General features: G+C 40.6%; 1 protein-coding gene across 6 annotated transcripts in view; it reads left to right on the top strand.

Annotated features, from left to right (window-relative positions):
* Window positions 1-18569, top strand: part of CNTNAP5 (contactin associated protein family member 5) — a 419241-nt gene that overhangs the window by 112847 nt on the left and 287825 nt on the right. For 5 of the 6 annotated variants that reach the window (XR_012154186.2, XM_073305029.2, XM_073305027.2 and 2 more), the window contains exon 3: window positions 7311-7504. Coding sequence is in view for 5 of the 6 variants with exons in the window: in XM_073305029.2 (XP_073161130.1) it covers window positions 7311-7504 (194 nt within the window). In the remaining variant the exon portion in view is untranslated. Of the gene's footprint in view, window positions 1-4954; window positions 5042-7310; window positions 7505-18569 lie in introns of those variants that run through there. The other variant, XM_073305031.2, reaches the window with a different exon arrangement.

Raw genomic sequence — 18569 nt, 5'->3', positions numbered from 1 at the left:
GGCACAGCACTGACCTTTCAGGCTCCCCAGTACATAAACACACCCCTCTGCCAACTCTCCCCCCCTCAAAAGTGTGACAATTCTGGTTTAAAGTTTTCCATCAGGGCATGTAGTAGCTGTGAAGCAGTACGGAGACACACACATTGTTCGGTCTATCATTTTAATGCTCTTTTACTTACAAAACAATAAAACATCTTAAACACAATGTCCCTCTCTTGCTTCCCCTTCCCTTGGGAAGTCATTTGTGTTGCATCAGGCGGGCAGGTGGGGTGGTCCACCCCTTTGTCTACACTGCCCCTTCAGCACCCTCTCTCATCTTAATCTGGTGCAAAATGGGTCTCTCACCAGCTCCTCCCGGGAGTCCTTTTATAGACTCCTGCTGGGGTCACCTGTTCTTTTGTTTTGCCTTATGGTGCAGTAACTTGTTGCTGAACATTGTAGTTATGTTCCTGGAAAACGGTACTTTAAGCGAAACGATGTTAAGCACATCTTATTTCCCCATAAGAATTAATATAAATGGGGAGGGGGTTAGGTTCCAAGGAAATTTTTTTTGCCACACAAAAGACATTTTATACGCACGCACGCACGCACTCTATAAGTTTTAAACAATTTAATACTGTACATAGCAAATATGATTGTGAAGCTTGGTTGTGGTGATGGAGTCAGAGGATGGGATGTTCCCCAGGGAATGCCTTGCTGGTAAATGATGGTCTAGCACTTGACTGAGCCCTCAAAGGTTAACACGTTGTTGTTAATGTAGCCTCACACTCTACAAGGGAGCAAAAATGGAGGAAGGAGACACAATAGATGCGTGACAGTGGCTGCAAACATTTCCTGTGGAAACTGAACGTGATGATGAACCCATGCTATCCCATGGGAGCACACCACTCCTTCTACTTTCCAAAGTGCCAGTGGAGGGTGGGTGGGTGTGTGTGTGTGAGAGAGAGACACGCATTGCCCCTTTAAGTACGCCGACCACACTCTAAGTACATTGCCTTTTTAAGTAGACCAGCAAGTTGAGACAGCAGCTGCTGCCAACAAGCTCCCTCCATCCTGAGACCTATTTCCCACCCCCCCGCAACCCTGCTCTGTGGAGATGCGGGGCAGGAGCAGGGGAGGGGGACACACTGACAGCAGCAGCACTCTTTCCCCCTCCCCAGCAAGCAGGAGGCTCCCGGGAGCAGCTCCAAGGCAAAGGGCAGGAGTAGCACATGGCAGTGGGGGGAGGGACAGCTGAACTGCCCGGCAATTGATAGCCTGCTGGGCGGGTGCCACACAGGGAACTTAGGGGAGCTGATGTGGGGCTGCCGGCCCACCCTAGTTCCAAGCCCCCACCCGCTAACTCCAACGAGCTGCTCTTCCTGCAAGCAGTGGACAAAGCAGGCTGTTACCAAACGTTATAACAAAGCATTGCACAACTTTAAACTAGCATGTCCCCTAATAGATCAGGGACGTAACAACAAAACAACGTTAACTGGGACGACATTAAGTGAGGAGTTACTGTAATTCTCCATTACTCCAATCCCCGCCCCTTCAGACAAGGGGAGGGAGCGTTTCCTCTCAGGTGTAGAAAACCTAGTGTCCCAAAGTGTTTTACTTTGAATATTGCAGAGGAGTTGTGACCGTGTTGGTCTCTGGATATGAGAGAGACCAGTGGGTGAGGCAATATCTTTCCTTGAGACAACTTTTTCACATGATCATTGAGCGCTGATCCTTTGCCACGGTCTCTGACCTGGCAAAGACATAACACAGCCCTGCTAACTCATGGGGGGTCCACATACATATAGACTGAATGTGACACAGTAATTTCATGACACGATTTCATAACATCATCCACAATTCAGACGTGGTGCAGATGCAACCCCAGTTCCACACAAGGGATGTGGAGGGAGAGGAGGCTCTACCTCTTTCCACTCCAGGGAAAGTGCCACCCTCTGTGGAGAGTCTAGACTGGCCTTTGCAGTCATGTTTATTACCTTGTGTATTATTATTATTATTATTATTTATTACCATGTCCCTCCCCAACTCACCATCTAGAGTAGCTGGCCAGGCACTCTGGGGAATAAGATACTCTGTGAAATGGGATGAAGTAGTTCATTCCTCCTCCAGAGTGAGGGGCCAGCAGGGGAAGGATTGTGCTTCTCTGAGCCGCAATTGATTCTGAGTCTGCCCCAGTGTGGTGTAGCTGCACCCTTGTCATTACTTGGGGGGGATTTAAAGTTATGGTAATGATATTGAAAAGAAACCAGCTTAAATGTGATTGTTAGCTGAGGCAGGAAATATAGCTCTGTTAAAAACAAATACATGATGCTGAATATTTGGAGGCGTCAGTTCAGCTCTAATTAGATCTACAGTGTAACATCATGAAAACCACCCTCCTCGTAGGCACCGTTCTTGGTGATAGCAAAAGAGTAGAGGATGTGAAATTCACTTTTGACTCAAAGTCCTGATCAGGGCCTATGAAAAAAACAAATCATATTTTTGAAAGCTTACATGGGGTTTATGTTGTTGTTGTTAGTCCATGAGGTGTGATCCCTGCACAGGGGTGAATTTCACCTGAATGAAGAACATAGAGGCTGGGAACTGCCCTTGGTTATATCTGTACTCTTTGACTGACTTCCACAGAATTGTACGTGTGTAACGGAGAGCAAAATTTAGCAGAGACTAAACTACATTCCTGTCCCAGGGCTGAGGAGCTTGTTCTAGCAGTACCCATAAACTGTACCTTGGGGATTATTTACAAAGATAATATTCCCCCAGGTACTGCATCACGATTTCCTAAATCCTTTGGGCCAGATCCAAAGCTGAGGTAGATATAGGTGTACCTCCACAGCTGAGGTAAGTAGAGGTGTATTCCATTGTAATCCATAAAGTTGCACTTATTTATACTGACTAATGATCTGTGTCCTTATATTTAGGATCCAAACTATTTGTTCATAGAAAATAACTATAGGCAAAGGTTGAGTTTGTGATGGTGATCACTGAAACTATCTCTCAACAAAAAAAACGCAGGACTTCGGTTTCTAGAGCTTTCAAGAAACATGCATTTATTTAAAAATATTCCCCCCTTTGGATAAATACATGCAATATAAAGGATTAAATATAATTCTATCTATCACACTACAGTTCTTGTAAAAATAAGCATATACCGTGCATTTCAGAAAAACTACAGGTATTCAGAGTAGCAAGGAACAGTGTTGCAATTTGCACATGTATTTAATAGCAGCCTGATTAATATATTTTACTACAAAGAGGCGTGCAACATATGGAAACAAAGTGTGACCCAGATCTACATTAGTAGAAAGCTTGTAAAATTATCAGCTTGGAGTTGTAATAGACAACAATAAATTGAAGGCTATTGAATAAATAGTGAAAGGCTATTGTTAAAAAGACTGGCAGAACTGAAATGTTACAGTAAAAATCCCTGGATAAAATGGCTTTTTTTGTGATGGGGCTCAATCCAAATGTTAGTTTGAGTGAAGGGGCTCAATCCAGATGCTGCTAAAGCTATGTTGATCTATTAAAGTAGTCAATATAATTCTGATGCATGTAATTCTGGTAAATCTGATTTCTGGAACGGATTTACCAAATGGAATTTTTGTTTACCGTAAACAAATAAATAGATGAAAAAGGACTAATTGCTATAATAAGACTAGGCTTCTTCAGAGCCCTATAAACTCTCAGCCTGGAGCTCTTGATGTAGATAATTGTAGCTTAGAAGAAATATCTTTTTTTGTCAAATGTGATTTGTTTTATGGCAGGTGTTTTGATCTGGGCATTAAAGTACGGCTGTGCAGCAGGGAAGCACTTACTTTCAGCAGGAAGTCCAAGAGTTTGCAGCACACTATAAAGCCCACTGAGCTTCTTGCAAGATGCTCAAGATGAAGGGCAAGCATTTGTGTTACTTTATAACAAGCAGCTCCATGTAAAATTAAAAAACCAAAACACACCGATCGCAGAACACTGGGGTTTTTTAAGTGCTGTTTTCACAACAATTAATTTTTTACTGTTTGTACGTTTTGCTGTATTAGTTCTTTTCAGTTTATTTTTGGGACTCCAGCCTGGGAACCATATGATCCTACAGCCGGTGTCTCTCTCGCATTATAATTTGTTGCCATGGAGAACATGAGCTCATGTATCAGGCTCCTTTGGCACAGAAGCCGATGAGAGACCCTTTACCCCTAGTCCTTTCTGCCCACCTCCAACTTGCTATGAATGATAGAGAAATAATGCTGGAGCTGTGCAGAAACAAGAAGCAGATCGGCATATTCTGTTTTTCCTCCAACATGTGCACAGAACTCCCATGAAAGCCAATGGGAGTTGGGCAGGAGGAGTGGGGGACGAATATCCTTCTTAGTTGTGATGCTGTAAACTGCTAAGCCCACGGAAAGTTCATTAATCATCTCATCCTTCTCATTTTAATATGGGAGACATGGTGATCTCATGAATATTTTACCACTTTAGAGAACGCCATCAAAGAATGTCTAAATAGACAGGGTGTAATAAATGCCACATTCTGTCTAGTTTATAATTACCCGGCACTGTTAATAAAAGAGATTCATCTAAATACGCCTGCAGCAGAGTTTCCAGAGGAGTTTTAACCCCCCTCTACTCATATTTCATCCCCCACGTTGCAGCGTGTGCTGTACACTCTACTTAAATTTTCTTGTGCATAACTGCTGGCATATGCTCCCTGGAGTGTATGTGTCACAAGAGAGTGGCAGACCAGATGGCAGAAGAGGAAGTGCCACACTCCAAATGTGCCTATGAATTATATATTTCAATACGCGGGAGGGGGGAGAATCCCCGGTGAATAATGTGGGGAATAGAAATGTACATGCATAGCCTTTCTGGCAGTGCTTGGCAATCTGTCTTCAGGCCACTCACTTAAATAGATGCTGCTTGTGTTCAGGAAGAGAGAAAATATTTACCTTGGCAACCCCTGCACCACCTGGTATATATTTGGGCTGCCTGGACGTTGGGTCCAGCCCTGCAGAAGAAAGCAGGTGCTGTGAGCCTGTCTATTCCTTTACTTGAGCAGGTGAGTGGGGAGAGGCAGGGAAACGCTTTGGGTCTGCCCCAGTGCAGGGGCGTTGTAATTTACTGTTGCTACAGGTGAAGAGCAAATTACTACCTGCCTGGAACAAGGAGGAAGCCTTGAGGGAATTCCTTGTCTGAGGCGCTGTGCTTTCTGGGGCAGCTCTAAGGATGGTGTGTGGAGCAGGTGTTGGTGTGTCAAGAAGTGGGGGTGTAGCAGCAAAGACCATTTTGAGGATGTCATCCCCTCCAGAAGTAGTGCTGGGCTGGGAGGTTGCTACTCCCTAGTGCTGTGTTGTGAGCTATCTTGTTGCTGCTTGAGTGCTTGTAAAGAATAGACCAGCAGCCTGAGCTGAGCTGAATGCTGAGCGTGTAAATGTGTGTAAGGAAGTAAACCTGTATACGCATCTAATAAAAGTAAGCAAGAGTGCAGATAAGCATCAGTGTGCATGTCTCAGTCAGAGGAATATATACACTTCTTTTTCCATATACTCACTGGAATGCGGGAAGATGCTCCTCTTTCAAATAACTTGGTTAGTCTCTAAGGTGCCACAAGTACTCCTTTTCTCTTTCAGAGAGATGGCTGAATTCAGTTATCAGCCACTGTCACCTTTTATGAGCTCAGCATTTTCCTGGGATGGTCATATTGGTAGCATTTTCAGCTCCTGTTTGTGCAGTGTGCTAACGCATATGTAGCAGGGTTGTAATTGTTCCTCAAATGTATGGTTGTATTGCTCTTGTCTTCATGGCCGGAAATCCTCAGAACATCTTCAGAGTTAATTTTCGCTCTTTTTTTTATTCAGTCCATTTTCTTAGATACCCTTTTAGGTCCATGAGCATTTAATAGGTGTTGAAATTGTTTCTGTTGGGTTCATATGAAAGTCTTTCAGCTCTTAAAATAGTCTTCATGAAATTGAAATGATGAGTAAAGCGTCTTTAAAGTTAAATGGTCATCAAAGAAGATAGTCTTTTCTTCTTACCATCCTTGGAGAGTTTCTTCTTGTCTTTCAAGTTTGCTAAGGAATTGCTTAAGCATTGCCGGATAGCAAATTTAATTTCCAATTAATATAAATATTGTTATACTCAAATTGCTTCTTTTATTAGTAACTGGTGACAATATCAAATTACCTTTCTATATTCGTACCTAAAACATCTTACGGTTCATATAACAATGGTGTCGGGAAGTTATATGAACGGCTTGCATTCAGATACCAAATATTTGTGAATGAGCATGTGAGTGGAAGCTTGTACCATCCTGACAACAATGCCTTTTAAGAGTAAATGAGTTAAAAAAACCGAATACCTTCTGTAGAACATTTCTAACCATAAACACTCTCATTAAAGTGTAAAGAATGAAGACTATACAGTGTTTGTTTATAAAGAAATCCATTCCAGTAAGGATATTTCTAGAATTTTTTGTTGGGGCTTAAAAGTGAAGGTTTTTCTTTTTCCTAAGAGTCCAATTTTTATGGTTTAGTTTATAGCTTTGCTAACACATCCATAAGCATCAATCCTCTTTGGAATATCCTGAATAAAGAACGTCCTCACATTTTTACACAACCAGATCTCTTTGTAATACATCTTACTAAATTTGGTGTATTTTTTTTTTTTAAGATGAAGATCATGTCTATACCAAACTGTTATATTATAGAAGGGGGCAGTGTCTTGTTCTTTGAGAAGGCCCTCTTGTTAGTTGGTTGAATTTTGACCAAATTATCTCTACGTTTACAACCTACCATTTGTAGTATATTTACAATTTGCAATTAAAGACAGCAATCAAGTATTCTATACAAGATACAAATCACAGTAGCTAACTCTCTTATGTGCATCTTTCAAATCTTGCTATAAAAGAAAATAGAAGAGAATGTTAAAACAAAACAGGAACTATAAAGCTGCATCCCAGAATCTGTACAAATACACGTTGCAATAATAAATGCGGTAATAAATGCGTTTTATGACTAAGAAGATGTAATCCTCTTTTTTGATGCTTGGTGACTGTCACTGGTTGAGAGAAAGCAGAGATTGCCTAGGAATTTCCTTAATTAATGTGAACTTTCCATTTAATTAAATAAGCAACTAAAACCATAAACACATGAGCTATTATATTTGCCAAGCATCCTATATATGGAAATAATTGTAAGTGTACCTTAAATTTCAGTAATGTTGGGACAAGCTTGTAATAAACTAAAATTACAAGATTAAATTAGTTTTATTAATAACCATTTGGGTGCCAATGTTGAACTCCTATGCCACTTGTCTCTGATCTCTCCTAGGAGCTGGTGGTTGGTCCCCATTGGAATCTAATCCGCAACAATGGCTTCAGATTGATCTGGGAGACAGAGTTGAGATTACAGCAGTCGCCACCCAAGGCAGGTACGGAAGCTCTGACTGGATAACAAGCTACATTCTAATGTTCAGCGATACAGGACGCAACTGGAAACAGTACAGACAAGAAGACAGCATCTGGGTATGTCTAAGCTTTTTTTTCCAGATCAGTTGTTACAATTGAACTTGGCAAATTTCAGTCAGACTTGGCCCCTGATGTTTAGCTTAAGGCTAGTTTGGGGTTTGGGCAAACAGTTTTTTCTTTATTTTAACAAGTTCCTACTTTGGAATAGATTTGGAAGCAGAATGGTTTAGCGGTGAGACTGGGGACTCCAACACACAATGACTATTCTAATCCCCATTAGACCACTGATTCTCTGTATCATGTTGCATTACGGACTGAGAGCTAGATTGTGCTTCGGGCTACGTGAACGCTCAGGGAAGTGAGAATCTTCCTTATGCTTTTGTGCATGGTGGACTTTGCAATTGGGCTATGTTGCGGTAATTAAACCAGCTTAGGGGCTATTAGTTGAATGAAGTAAAATCTCATCAGAAACGCCGATACGGAGTAAAATATTGCCTGGAAAAGTAGAAAGGACTTTGCAAAAATCCTTCCCGTCATATATGAATTTTTGTCTAAACTATTATATATGTTTTTCCTCTACTTGCTCTACCATTCACAATGGGATCACTGTCCTACATAGTACTACAATGTGTGCTGATGCTCAGTAAAATATACTCTGAAAATAAAGGATAAGATTCAGCTATGTGATGAGTGAACTTCAAAAGTTCAGATACACACCTCAGCTTCTTTGGAACATTTTACTGAAGGAACCATCTTGTAAATGTCACAAGAGCAGGTTATTCCATGAAATTTCCAGAATTTGGTGATTACAGATGAGCAGGGCTGCAGTAGAAATAGTGTTATGTCTGTATTTCACTTCCACTTCTGGATAAAGCCAGGAAATATAGAAGCATGCACAATATTAAAAGAAAGGAAACGGTTACCCAAATTTCATTTCCACTGTTTCACTGTGTGACTTGGAGAAAGTTATTTATGCTCTGTGCTTATAGTTAGAAAACTTTTATAAACAAAAGATGGGCTTAAAATGTAAAATTTAGGCCTGATTCTCCTCTCACAATTACATAAATCAAGAAGACTCCATTCAAATCAGTTAAACCACTCCTTTTCAAGTGGAGTGAAATAAGTGCAGGGACCATTTGCAAAATTCAGGCTTTTGATCTATGTTTGGACTTTGAACATTGAAAGATTTGGGTCCGGTGTTTGGACCATCTTAAGTTTCTCCAAGAATCCAAAATTATTCAATGTTTCCTGCCCTCCTACTGTTGGTTCGGTATTTTATAAAGGGTTATTTTTCATAAGTGTAAATTAATTTGCATTTCAAGAAATGATTTTTTTAACATGATTTGTTAGGACTGAACTGGCCTTCTTTTCAAAAACTTAGAACCAGTTTTTCCTTTAGTAAAGTTTTCTTCTAAAAGAGGAACTTAAGACAGCTGGTAAAATTTACAGTAGCAAATCTTCATGCCCTAAGGATCCAATTTAGAGAGTTTCTTATCTGGCACTGAGTCTTGCGTACCACAATAAGAATATGCCCAGCAGGCATTTAGCAGTAGATCAGGATTTATGAAGGAGCTGAACTTTCTCACGTTACTAAATAATCGGGTGTGAAGGTGCTTCCAGGAAAAACCTTGTGACACAACTTCCAAAACCTCAGTAGGTCTGCAGACTTCCTATTTGAAGGGCAATGTTATGATGTTTTGTGGTGCAAACAATTTTAGAACAAATATGAGATTATTTTTATAGAATGGAAATGTGAAATAGATTTTGGGTAAGAAGAAGAAAATGGTTTTGGTATTTTCCTGCTGCATGATAGCTTCCTAAACTCAAATGTTTATGATGTGATGCAGGTTTAGGTCCCCATTCCCAGGGTATAAGAAGAAACTCAGGTTAAGTTACAGATTCACGAAACTTTATTGTTTGAACAAGAGCTATACAAAATACACACAACAAAAATCTAAATGATATGAAACATGTTTGGTTTGCCATTTCATTACAGACTCAACGTTCAGCCTTGCTTAATAGAAAATCTCACTGAGGTTCAAGAACTTTTACAGCTTCTGGTTGAAATAGTGAAATCAAGCAATATTTTTGCATGATTTTGATCCGAAATCAAGTGAAACTTGGTGATTGGCGTTGAGTTTCTCCTTGAGTGTTTCGGTTGTTTATCCTGTAAACTCAAGGAGCATGAACCCTGCGGAAAGTGAAACCCAAAAGAAGTTATGACAAATGCAGGAGACAGAGGCTGCTCTAATTCAGGCTCTGGTTTCAGGGTCTCTTATGGTCCTGGGTAAGCATAGAATCATAGGACTGGAAGGGGCCTGGAGAGGTCTTCTAGTCCAGTCCCCTGCAGTCAAGGCAGGACTTAATTTATATCTGCACTAGAGACCTTACAGCAGCACAGCTATACTGGACCACCTGCACCGCTGTAGGATATTCCATGAAGCAACTCTATGCAGAAAGGAGAAAGATCTCCTGTTTTATGTAATTAAACCATCCCAACGAGTGGTGGTAGCTATGTTGGCAAGAGAGCGTATCCCACCGACATAGCACTATGCAGACTGGCGCTTCTGTCGGCGTAACTTATGTCAGTCGGGGGTGTTCTTTTTCACACCACTGAGCAACGTAAGTTTTACTGACGAACATGCTAGTGTAGACATAATCCTCTAGTCTATCCCAGAAAGGTGTTTGGAGATTTTTAAGAGAAGGTTAGACAATGCGAGATTCCACAATCTCCCTAGGCAATTTATTTCAGTGTTTAACCACCCTGACAGTTAGGAAGTTTTGCCTAATATCCAACCTAAACTGTTCTTGCTGCAATTTAAGCCCATTGCTTCTTGTCCTATCCTCAGAGGTTAAAGAGAACAATTTTAACAACCTTTTATGGACTTGAAAACTTATCATGTGCCCTCTCAGTCTTCCCTTCTCCAGACTAAACAAACCCAATGTTGTCAGTCTTTCCCCACAAGTCATTGATTTCATAGACTATCAGGGCTGGAAGGGACCTCAGGAGGTCATCTAGTCCAACCCCCTGCTCAAAGCAGGACCAATCCCCAAATAAATCATCCCAGCCAGGGCTTTGGCAAGCCTGACCTTAAAAACTTCTAAGGAAGGAGATTCCACCATCTCCCTAGGAAACGTATTCCAGTGTTTCACCACCCTCCTAGTGAAAAAGTGTTTCCTAATATCCAACCTAAACCTCCCCCACTGCAACTTCAGACCATTACTCCTCATTCTGTCATCTGCTACCACTGAGAACGGTCTAGATCCATCCTCTTTGGAACTCCCTTTCAGGTAGTTGAAAGCCGCTATCAAATCCCCGCTCGTTCTTCTCTTCCGCAGACTAAACAATCCCAGTTCCCTCAGCCTCTCCTCATAAGTCATGTGTTCCAGTCCCCTAATCATTTTTGTTGCTCTCCGCCGGATGCTTTCCAATTTTTCCACATCCTTCTTATAGTGTGGGGCCCAAAACTGGACACAGTACTCCAGTTGAGGCCTCACCAATGTCGAATAGAGGGGAACGATCACATCCCTCGGTCTGCTGGCAAAGCCCCTACTTATACAGCCCAAAATGCCATTGGCCTTCTTGGCAACAAGGGCACACTGTTGACTCATATCCAGCTTCTCTTCCACTGTAACCCCTAGGTCCTTTTCTGCAGAACTGCTGCCTGGCCATTTGATCCCTCGTCTGTATCAGTGCGTGGGATTCTTCCGTCCTAAGTGCAGGACTCTGCCCTTGTCCTTGTTGAACCTCATGAGATTTCTTTTGGCCCAATCCTTTAATTTGTCTAGGTCCCTTTGTATCCTATCCCTACCCTCCAGCGTATCTACCTCTCCTCCCAGTTTAATGTCATCTTCAAACTTGCTGAGGGTGCAATCCACGCCATCCTCCAGATCATTAATGAAAATATTGAACAAAACCGGCTCCAGGACTGACCCTTGGGGTACTCCACTTGACACCGGCTGCCAACTAGACATGGAGCCACTGATCACTACCCGTTGAGCCCGGCAATCTGGCCAGGTTTCTATCCACCTTATCGTCTATTCATCCTGCCCATACTACTTTAACTTGCTGGCAAGAATATTGTGGGAGACTGTGTCAAAAGCTTTGCTAAAGTCAAAGACTAACATATCCACTGCTTTCCTCTCATCCACAGAGCCAGTTATCTTGTCATAGAAGACAATTACCTGGTTCCTCCTTTACTGCTCTCGCCAGCAAGTGCGAGAGGGGCAGATAGCCAAGACTCTGTTCATTGCCTGCCCACCTGATCTAGGCAGGCATTATGAAGACCGGTAGCTCCATTTACCCCAACATAGTTTAATTACAGTATCCACCCACTTTTAAAAGGGCACCAGATACATTCCAGCATTTAGCTTGTGGTACAGCAAGTCTGAAGGCTGGAATCTGACTTTATGAATTGCTATGTGTGCAAGACTGTACCTCAAATACAGCTGCAATTAGATTCGTCAGGCATGACTTGCCCTTGGTGAATCCATGTTGACTGTTCCTGATCACTTTCCTCTCTTCTAAGTGCTTCAGAATTGATTCCTTGAGGACCTGCTCCATGATTTTTCCAGGGACTGAGGTGAGGCTGACTGGCCTGTTGTTCCCAGGATCCTCCTCCTTCCCTTTTTTAAAAATAGGCGCTACATTAGCCTTTTTCCAGTTGTCCGGGACCTTCCCCTATTGCCATGAGTTTTCAAAGATAATGGCCAATGGCTCTGCAATCACATCCCCCAACCCCTTTAGCACTCTCAGATGCAGCGGATCCGGCCCCATGGACTTGTGCTCGTCCAGCTTTTCTGAATAGTCCCAAACCCTTCTTGTTACTCTTAACATCTCTTGCTAGCTGCAACTCCAGGTTTGATTTGGCCTTCCTGATTTCACTCCTGCATGCCCGAGCAATATTTTTATACTCTTCCCTGGTCATTTGTCAAATCTTCTACTTCTTGTAAGTTTCTTTTTTGTGTTTTAAGATCAGCAAGGATTTCACTGTTAAGCCAAGCTGGTCGCCTGCCATATTTACTATTCTTTCTACACATCGGGATGGTTTGTCCCTGTAACCTCAATAAGGATTCTTTAAAATATAGCCAGCTCTCCTGGACTCCTTTCCCCCCATGTTATTCTCCCAGGGGATCCTGCCCATCAGTTCCCTGAGGTTGTCAAAGTCTGCTTTTCTGAAGTCCAGGGTCTGTATTCTGCTGCTCTCCTTTCTTCCCTGTGTCCCTTCTATCCCTTGCCCCCTCATATTTTCTAGGCCTTTACTAATTTTTGTTGCTCTTCTCTGGACTTTCTCGAATTTGTCCACGTCTTTCCTGAAATGTGACATCCAGAACTGGACACAATACTCAAGTTGAGGCCTAAGCAGTTCAGAATAGAGTGGAATAATTACTTCGTGTGTAATGCTTACAACAGTCCTGCTAATACATCCCAGTCTGATGTTTTCTTTTTTTGCAACAGTGTTACACAGTTGACTCTCATTTAGCTTGTGATCCACTATGAACCCCACATCCCTTTCCACAGTACTCCTTCCTAGGTAGTCATTTCCCATTTTGTATGTGTTTGCAACAGGGTGGATTTGATTTAAATCCAAATTTATTTTAAATCATGATTTAAATCACTAGTCAGGAAGACTCAGTTTAATCATGGTTTTCTACATAAAAGTGCATTCTTGTTGGTTGTTATAACCTTAATACATATTCTTCACTACTCAGAGATAGATGTAGGTTTCATTTTTAGAAGGTACACACTATACATTTGTAAACAATTATTTATTTTTGAAAACTTTTCAGATTAGTTTTATAGCTATATCAGAGAATGAATGATTGTTTGGTTATTTCATTTGGCAAAGGTAATTGAAGATATTTATGAAGTCATTGGGAGGTGAACTGTCTCCAATTCAACAGGTCAATCATTAATATTTGGTGGATTCTCTTGCCATGCTGTATTAGGAGGAGAACATCACCAGACAGACATTTAAATAGTTTTATTTAACTAAAACAACAACATTTTGTATTCTGGATTTTTTTCTTCAACAGCAAACATAATAATTTAATAAAACAAGCATATGTCTCTCGCTTCTCACATTTATCTCTAGATGACTTGTCCAGATATGTTCCGCCCCCAACAATCTTCTATTCATTGAACCTTTTGAATCTTCGCACTTTTAGAGAGAGGTAAGGGATTGACTCTGTGTACACAAAGTTGCGGAGGGACAATAGAGTTGAGGTCTGTTATTTCTCACCTCTATATATTTATATATTTATTTCTAAATATTTTTGCTGTTAACGAGCATGTTACCTCTGGAGACACAAATCCACAGTTTGAGAACTGCAAAACTAAACATCTCTGATGGTATCTTCTAGACTGAGCACTGAGTCCCATTGGGTAGATAAAAAGATTAACCTAAATAATCTATACAGAAGCCTGTTGAACCCCATAAGATTGGGTCCCTAATCCATGAACTATTGGAACTCATTTACAAAACTTTTCTTAAACATTACATGAATATATTGTCTCATACTATAGAATTAGAATTTATAATCCCTACCATGATGAAACAACATAGCTCAAAGATATATCTTAATTAAAACTATCTTTAGATCGGTTTTTTGCTCAAAAAGCATTTGATCAAAAAAATCCAGTTTAAATAAAAAAAAATCTAATTTTTTTTAAACATTGATTTTTATCCACCATGGTTTGCAACTAATTGTTCTTTCCTAACTGGAGTACTTAGCATTTGTCCTTACTGATTTTCATCCTGTTTACTTCAGATAGTTTGTCCAGATCATTTTGAATGTTAATCCTATCCTCCAAAGCACTTGCATCTCCTCCCAGCTTGGTATCATCTTCAAGTGTTATAAATGTATTCTCTATGCCATTATCTGAGTAACTGTGAAGATATTGAACAGAACCGGACCCATAACTGATCCCTGCTGGACTCCACTTGACATGACCTTCCAGCTTGACTGTGAACCACTGATAACTACTCTCTGGGAACAGTTTCCAACCAGTTATGCACCCACCTTATAGTAGCTCCATCGCGGTTGTATTTCTCTAGTTTGTTTGAGAAGGTCATGCAAGACAGTATCAAAAGCCATACTAAAGTCAAGATATTCCACATCTACTGCTTCCTCACCTATCCACAAGGCTTGTTGTCCTGTCAAAGAAAGCTATTAAGTGGGTTTGACATGATTTATTCTTGACAAATCCACTCTGACTGTCACTTATCACCATATTATCGTCTGTGTCTGCACATTAATTGCTTAATTATTTGCTCCATTATCTTTCGGGGTACTGAAGTTAAACTGACTGCTCTATAATTCCCTGGGTTGTCTTTATTCCCCTTTTTATAGATTGGCACTATATTTGCCCTTTTCCAGTCCTCTGGAATCTCACCCGTTTTCCATAACTTTTCAAAGATAATCGCTAATGGCTCAGATATCTCCTCTGTCAGCTCCTCCTTGATTATTTTAGGATGTATTGCATCAGGCCCTAGAGACATGATAACATCTAACTTGTCTAGGCAATTTTTAACTTGTTCATTCCCTATTTTAGTCTCTGATCCTACCTCATTTTCACCGGCATTCATTACATTCAATATCCAATTGCTACTAAACTCTTTGGTGAAAACTGAAACAAAAAAAAGTCATTTAGCACTTCTGATATTTCCACATTTTGCTGTTTTCCCCCTCCTCCCGCCCAGTAACTGGCCTGCCCTGTCTTTTGTCTTCCTCTTGCTTCTAATGTATTTGTAGAATGTTTTCTTTTTACCCTTTGTCTCTAGCTAGTTGGGTCTCATTTTGTGCCTTGGTCTTTCTAATTTTGTCCCTATGGACTTGTGTTGTCTGTTTATATTCACACTTCGTAATTTAACCGAGTTTCCACTTTTTGTAGGATTCTTTTTTGAGTTGAGTTTCAGATCATTGAAGATATTCTGGTGAAGCCAAGGTGGTCTCTTGCCATACTTCCTGTCTTTCCTATGCAGTGGAATAGTTTGCTCTTGTGCCCTTAATGATGTGTCTTTGGAAAACTGCCTGCTCTCTTGAACTCTCTAGAATAACTGTAATGCAGTACATTCCTGCTGCACCTCCAAAAATACAGCCTGCATTTGGGGTTGTGAGTTAAGGTAATGTAGATACCACACAGGAGCTCTGAAGAAGTCTGTGAGACCCCCTCCTTGAGAAGTCCTTTCCAGCTACTTCAAGGCCCCTTTATGGTGCCAGAATAACATAAAAGTTCCATAGCATATCTGAGAATTGGGCCCAAAGGTTCTTTAGCAGTAATAAGTAATAAGACAGGTTCTTATATACCAGTATACATGACCACATTATGAGTAAAATCCCCTTCTTTACTTTACAGAGATTACAAGGTTTATTATTCTCCTCTGAGGGCATGCATGCAACTCCCATCAAGTTTAACATTGAGAGAGCTGCACGATGTTAGAAAATTCTGCAGCTGGAGTCAGAGACAAAACAGATTAGCCACTGAAAACCAGTTTTCCAAACCGATTTATATTTAAATAATCCTGTTATGAAGAGACTTTGTGATTTACCTCAAACTAGGCTTACAATTATATTTTCAGTATGGATAAATCAGCTGTGTGTGGACACGCTGGCTACTGATTGGGAGACAAAAAGCATACATCTTTTTACTTGTAAAAAAGAAATGTTTTTTTCAGTGTTTTTAACTGTTGAATAATTCAGAATTTACTTTACTTGCATACACAACACAGCTGGGGTCTGTTAAAGTTGTGTAAAGCATTGCAACTCTTGTGCATAAGTACAGGCAGCAACGCAATCCTGCATTAGTTTAGATAACATCTGTATCGCAAAATGCTTTAGATAGTTAAAATACAAGCACACGGGAAGGCATAAAGAATAATAGAGGAAGAATGGGCTTAAGGCTTTTCTCCCTTGCAAGGATGGGGCTTGCTTTACCAAGTGTGAGCTCAGTCTAACGAGATAAATCAATTAACAGCAGGACACCAAGGGAGGAAAAATAACTTTTGAAGTGGTAAGAGAGTGGCCCATTACAGACAGTTCTCGTTAGACTGACTTCGCACTTCGTAAAACAACCCCCATCCTTTCATGTATTTATACCTGCTCCTGTATTTTCACTCCATGCATCCGATGATGGAGGTTCTAGTCCACAAAAGCTTATGCCCAAATAAATGTTAGTCTCTAAGGTGCCACAAGGACGACTCCTTGTTTAAACTGACACAGGGCCTACCTTTTGATTCATAGGACCTTCTGGGTACAGCCCATAAAACTGATGGGTGACCTCTGGTAAGCTTTTAGCATATATATAGGAATTTTTATTGTTTTGTTTTGGTTTTTTTTCTGTTTTTGCCCTAAGAATAAAAGGTTTTTTTTTGCTTTGTGAAGACTGGTTGGTAACTGGTATACCCTGTCATTGCTCCTGGAGAAAGATTAATCACAGGTGCTGGACCCCAATCCCACCTGCTGGGGAAATCACAGTGTGGTGCAGAGGAACGGTATGTCTACCCCACCCCCACTTGGGAGGAAGAGAGACATGGGTCTCACTTGGATAGGTTATGGCAGGAAGCCTAGAAAGTCCTCAAGGAAGGGGTGTGTGTGTGTGTGTGTGTGTGTGTGTGTGTGTGTGTGAGAAAAGTGCAGTTAACTCTGAAACTGTGACAATAATTTCATAGTGCTTAATATTATTGTCAGATATATTATTATTTTCCATCACTCCTGGAACAAGCACCAGGGCTGGAAACAGTGTAAGTGCTACTTTATGAAAAGGCATTTTTAGCATCCTGTCTGAAAGCTGCCTTGCAAAGTCAGAGAGAAACCCTGGAAGCATTAGTCTTGAATTGTTTGAGTGCATTCTGCTTGGTTTAGGCTTGGCGGAATTGGGTTTTTTTTGTGTATAATTTTAACAGTTTATTTTTAAACATTTTTTTCTGTTTTATCAATTTTAAATATTCATAGTTGTGGGCAATGACGGGGTAGGTCAGACAATAGGGGGACAGATAATGAATAGTCAGTGGGGACACTGAGATTCAAAAAGTTAAAGCTTTAGAACCTGTAAAACACACATTGTCAACATCGCATGTCAGAATATACAAAGTAAATATCCTTAGTTTGACTTAAGTTCTCAAGCAGTATTTTTCTTACCTTGCCTATGTGTAGATTTCTATTATCGATTGACATTTTTTTTTGTCGGTTTGTGTGTGTATGGTGAAACTTACAGTTACGACTGTGAACCTAAAAGCCCCTTAACGCCAGCATACCCAATATTGTCAGAATATTTTGTTGAACAACATCTTGTAAGGTATCATATAAAAACCGGACACACACTGGTCATTAGTAATAATATTGTGTAAAGCTTGTACAGTTAGTAAAAAGAATAAGGTATGTGTGTTGGAAATATGTTCCTAAAATATGTTCAGACGAAGCAATCTGAGTAGAGCAAATGTACAAGTTGTGGTAGACAAAGGAATGTTTTTTTACCTATGTCAATTGATCAAGGGGAGTCCAAAGACAATGTAAATCAGTTTGTTTACCTCAGATGTAAGTGTACTATGCCAATTTGGAAAAAGCCGATTGACCAGAGGGTCAGATCATCAGCAGGGGAGAAGAACTGGGCTTGCTTTTCAAATAATACATTTCAAAGATTTACTGGACTGTAAAACGAAGGGGAGAGAAGCCTTTAATTTTCCATCACTTAGGGAACAAAAGGGACAGCACCTTTTGATTCTGTGAATGTTGGATCCTCTGGCCTGGAGATGTTGATAACTTGATGTAAGTGAGAAAACTGCTGAGGCAGAAAATGTAATTTGCTGAGATTAGGTATTAGTCCCTAGAAAGTTTGTATTGTTTTGTTTGTAACCATACCCATCTCTTTTTCTCTTAACTCACTGGTCTTTATTAATAAACTTATTCTGAGGTTTACTATAAATGATCTCAGAGCTGTTATATTGAAGTATAGAGTGAGTCCTCCGCTAACCTAACAGGCTGATGCGTGTACTGTCTTTTTGGAGGCAGCAAGATTAATGATGTTTGTGAGCATCCTAGTGAGAGGGACTGGACGTTGCAGAGAGAAGTCTCTGGGGAATTCATGAATTGCGGTTTGCTGATTTAAGCTTGCTTTGCAGGT

The sequence above is a fragment of the Lepidochelys kempii genome, chromosome 11 (assembly GCF_965140285.1).
Source record: "Lepidochelys kempii isolate rLepKem1 chromosome 11, rLepKem1.hap1, whole genome shotgun sequence".
Lineage (NCBI taxonomy): Eukaryota > Metazoa > Chordata > Testudines > Cheloniidae > Lepidochelys > Lepidochelys kempii.
The sequence above is the reverse complement of the archived record's forward strand: the minus strand, read 5'-3'. Positions and strand labels throughout refer to the sequence as shown.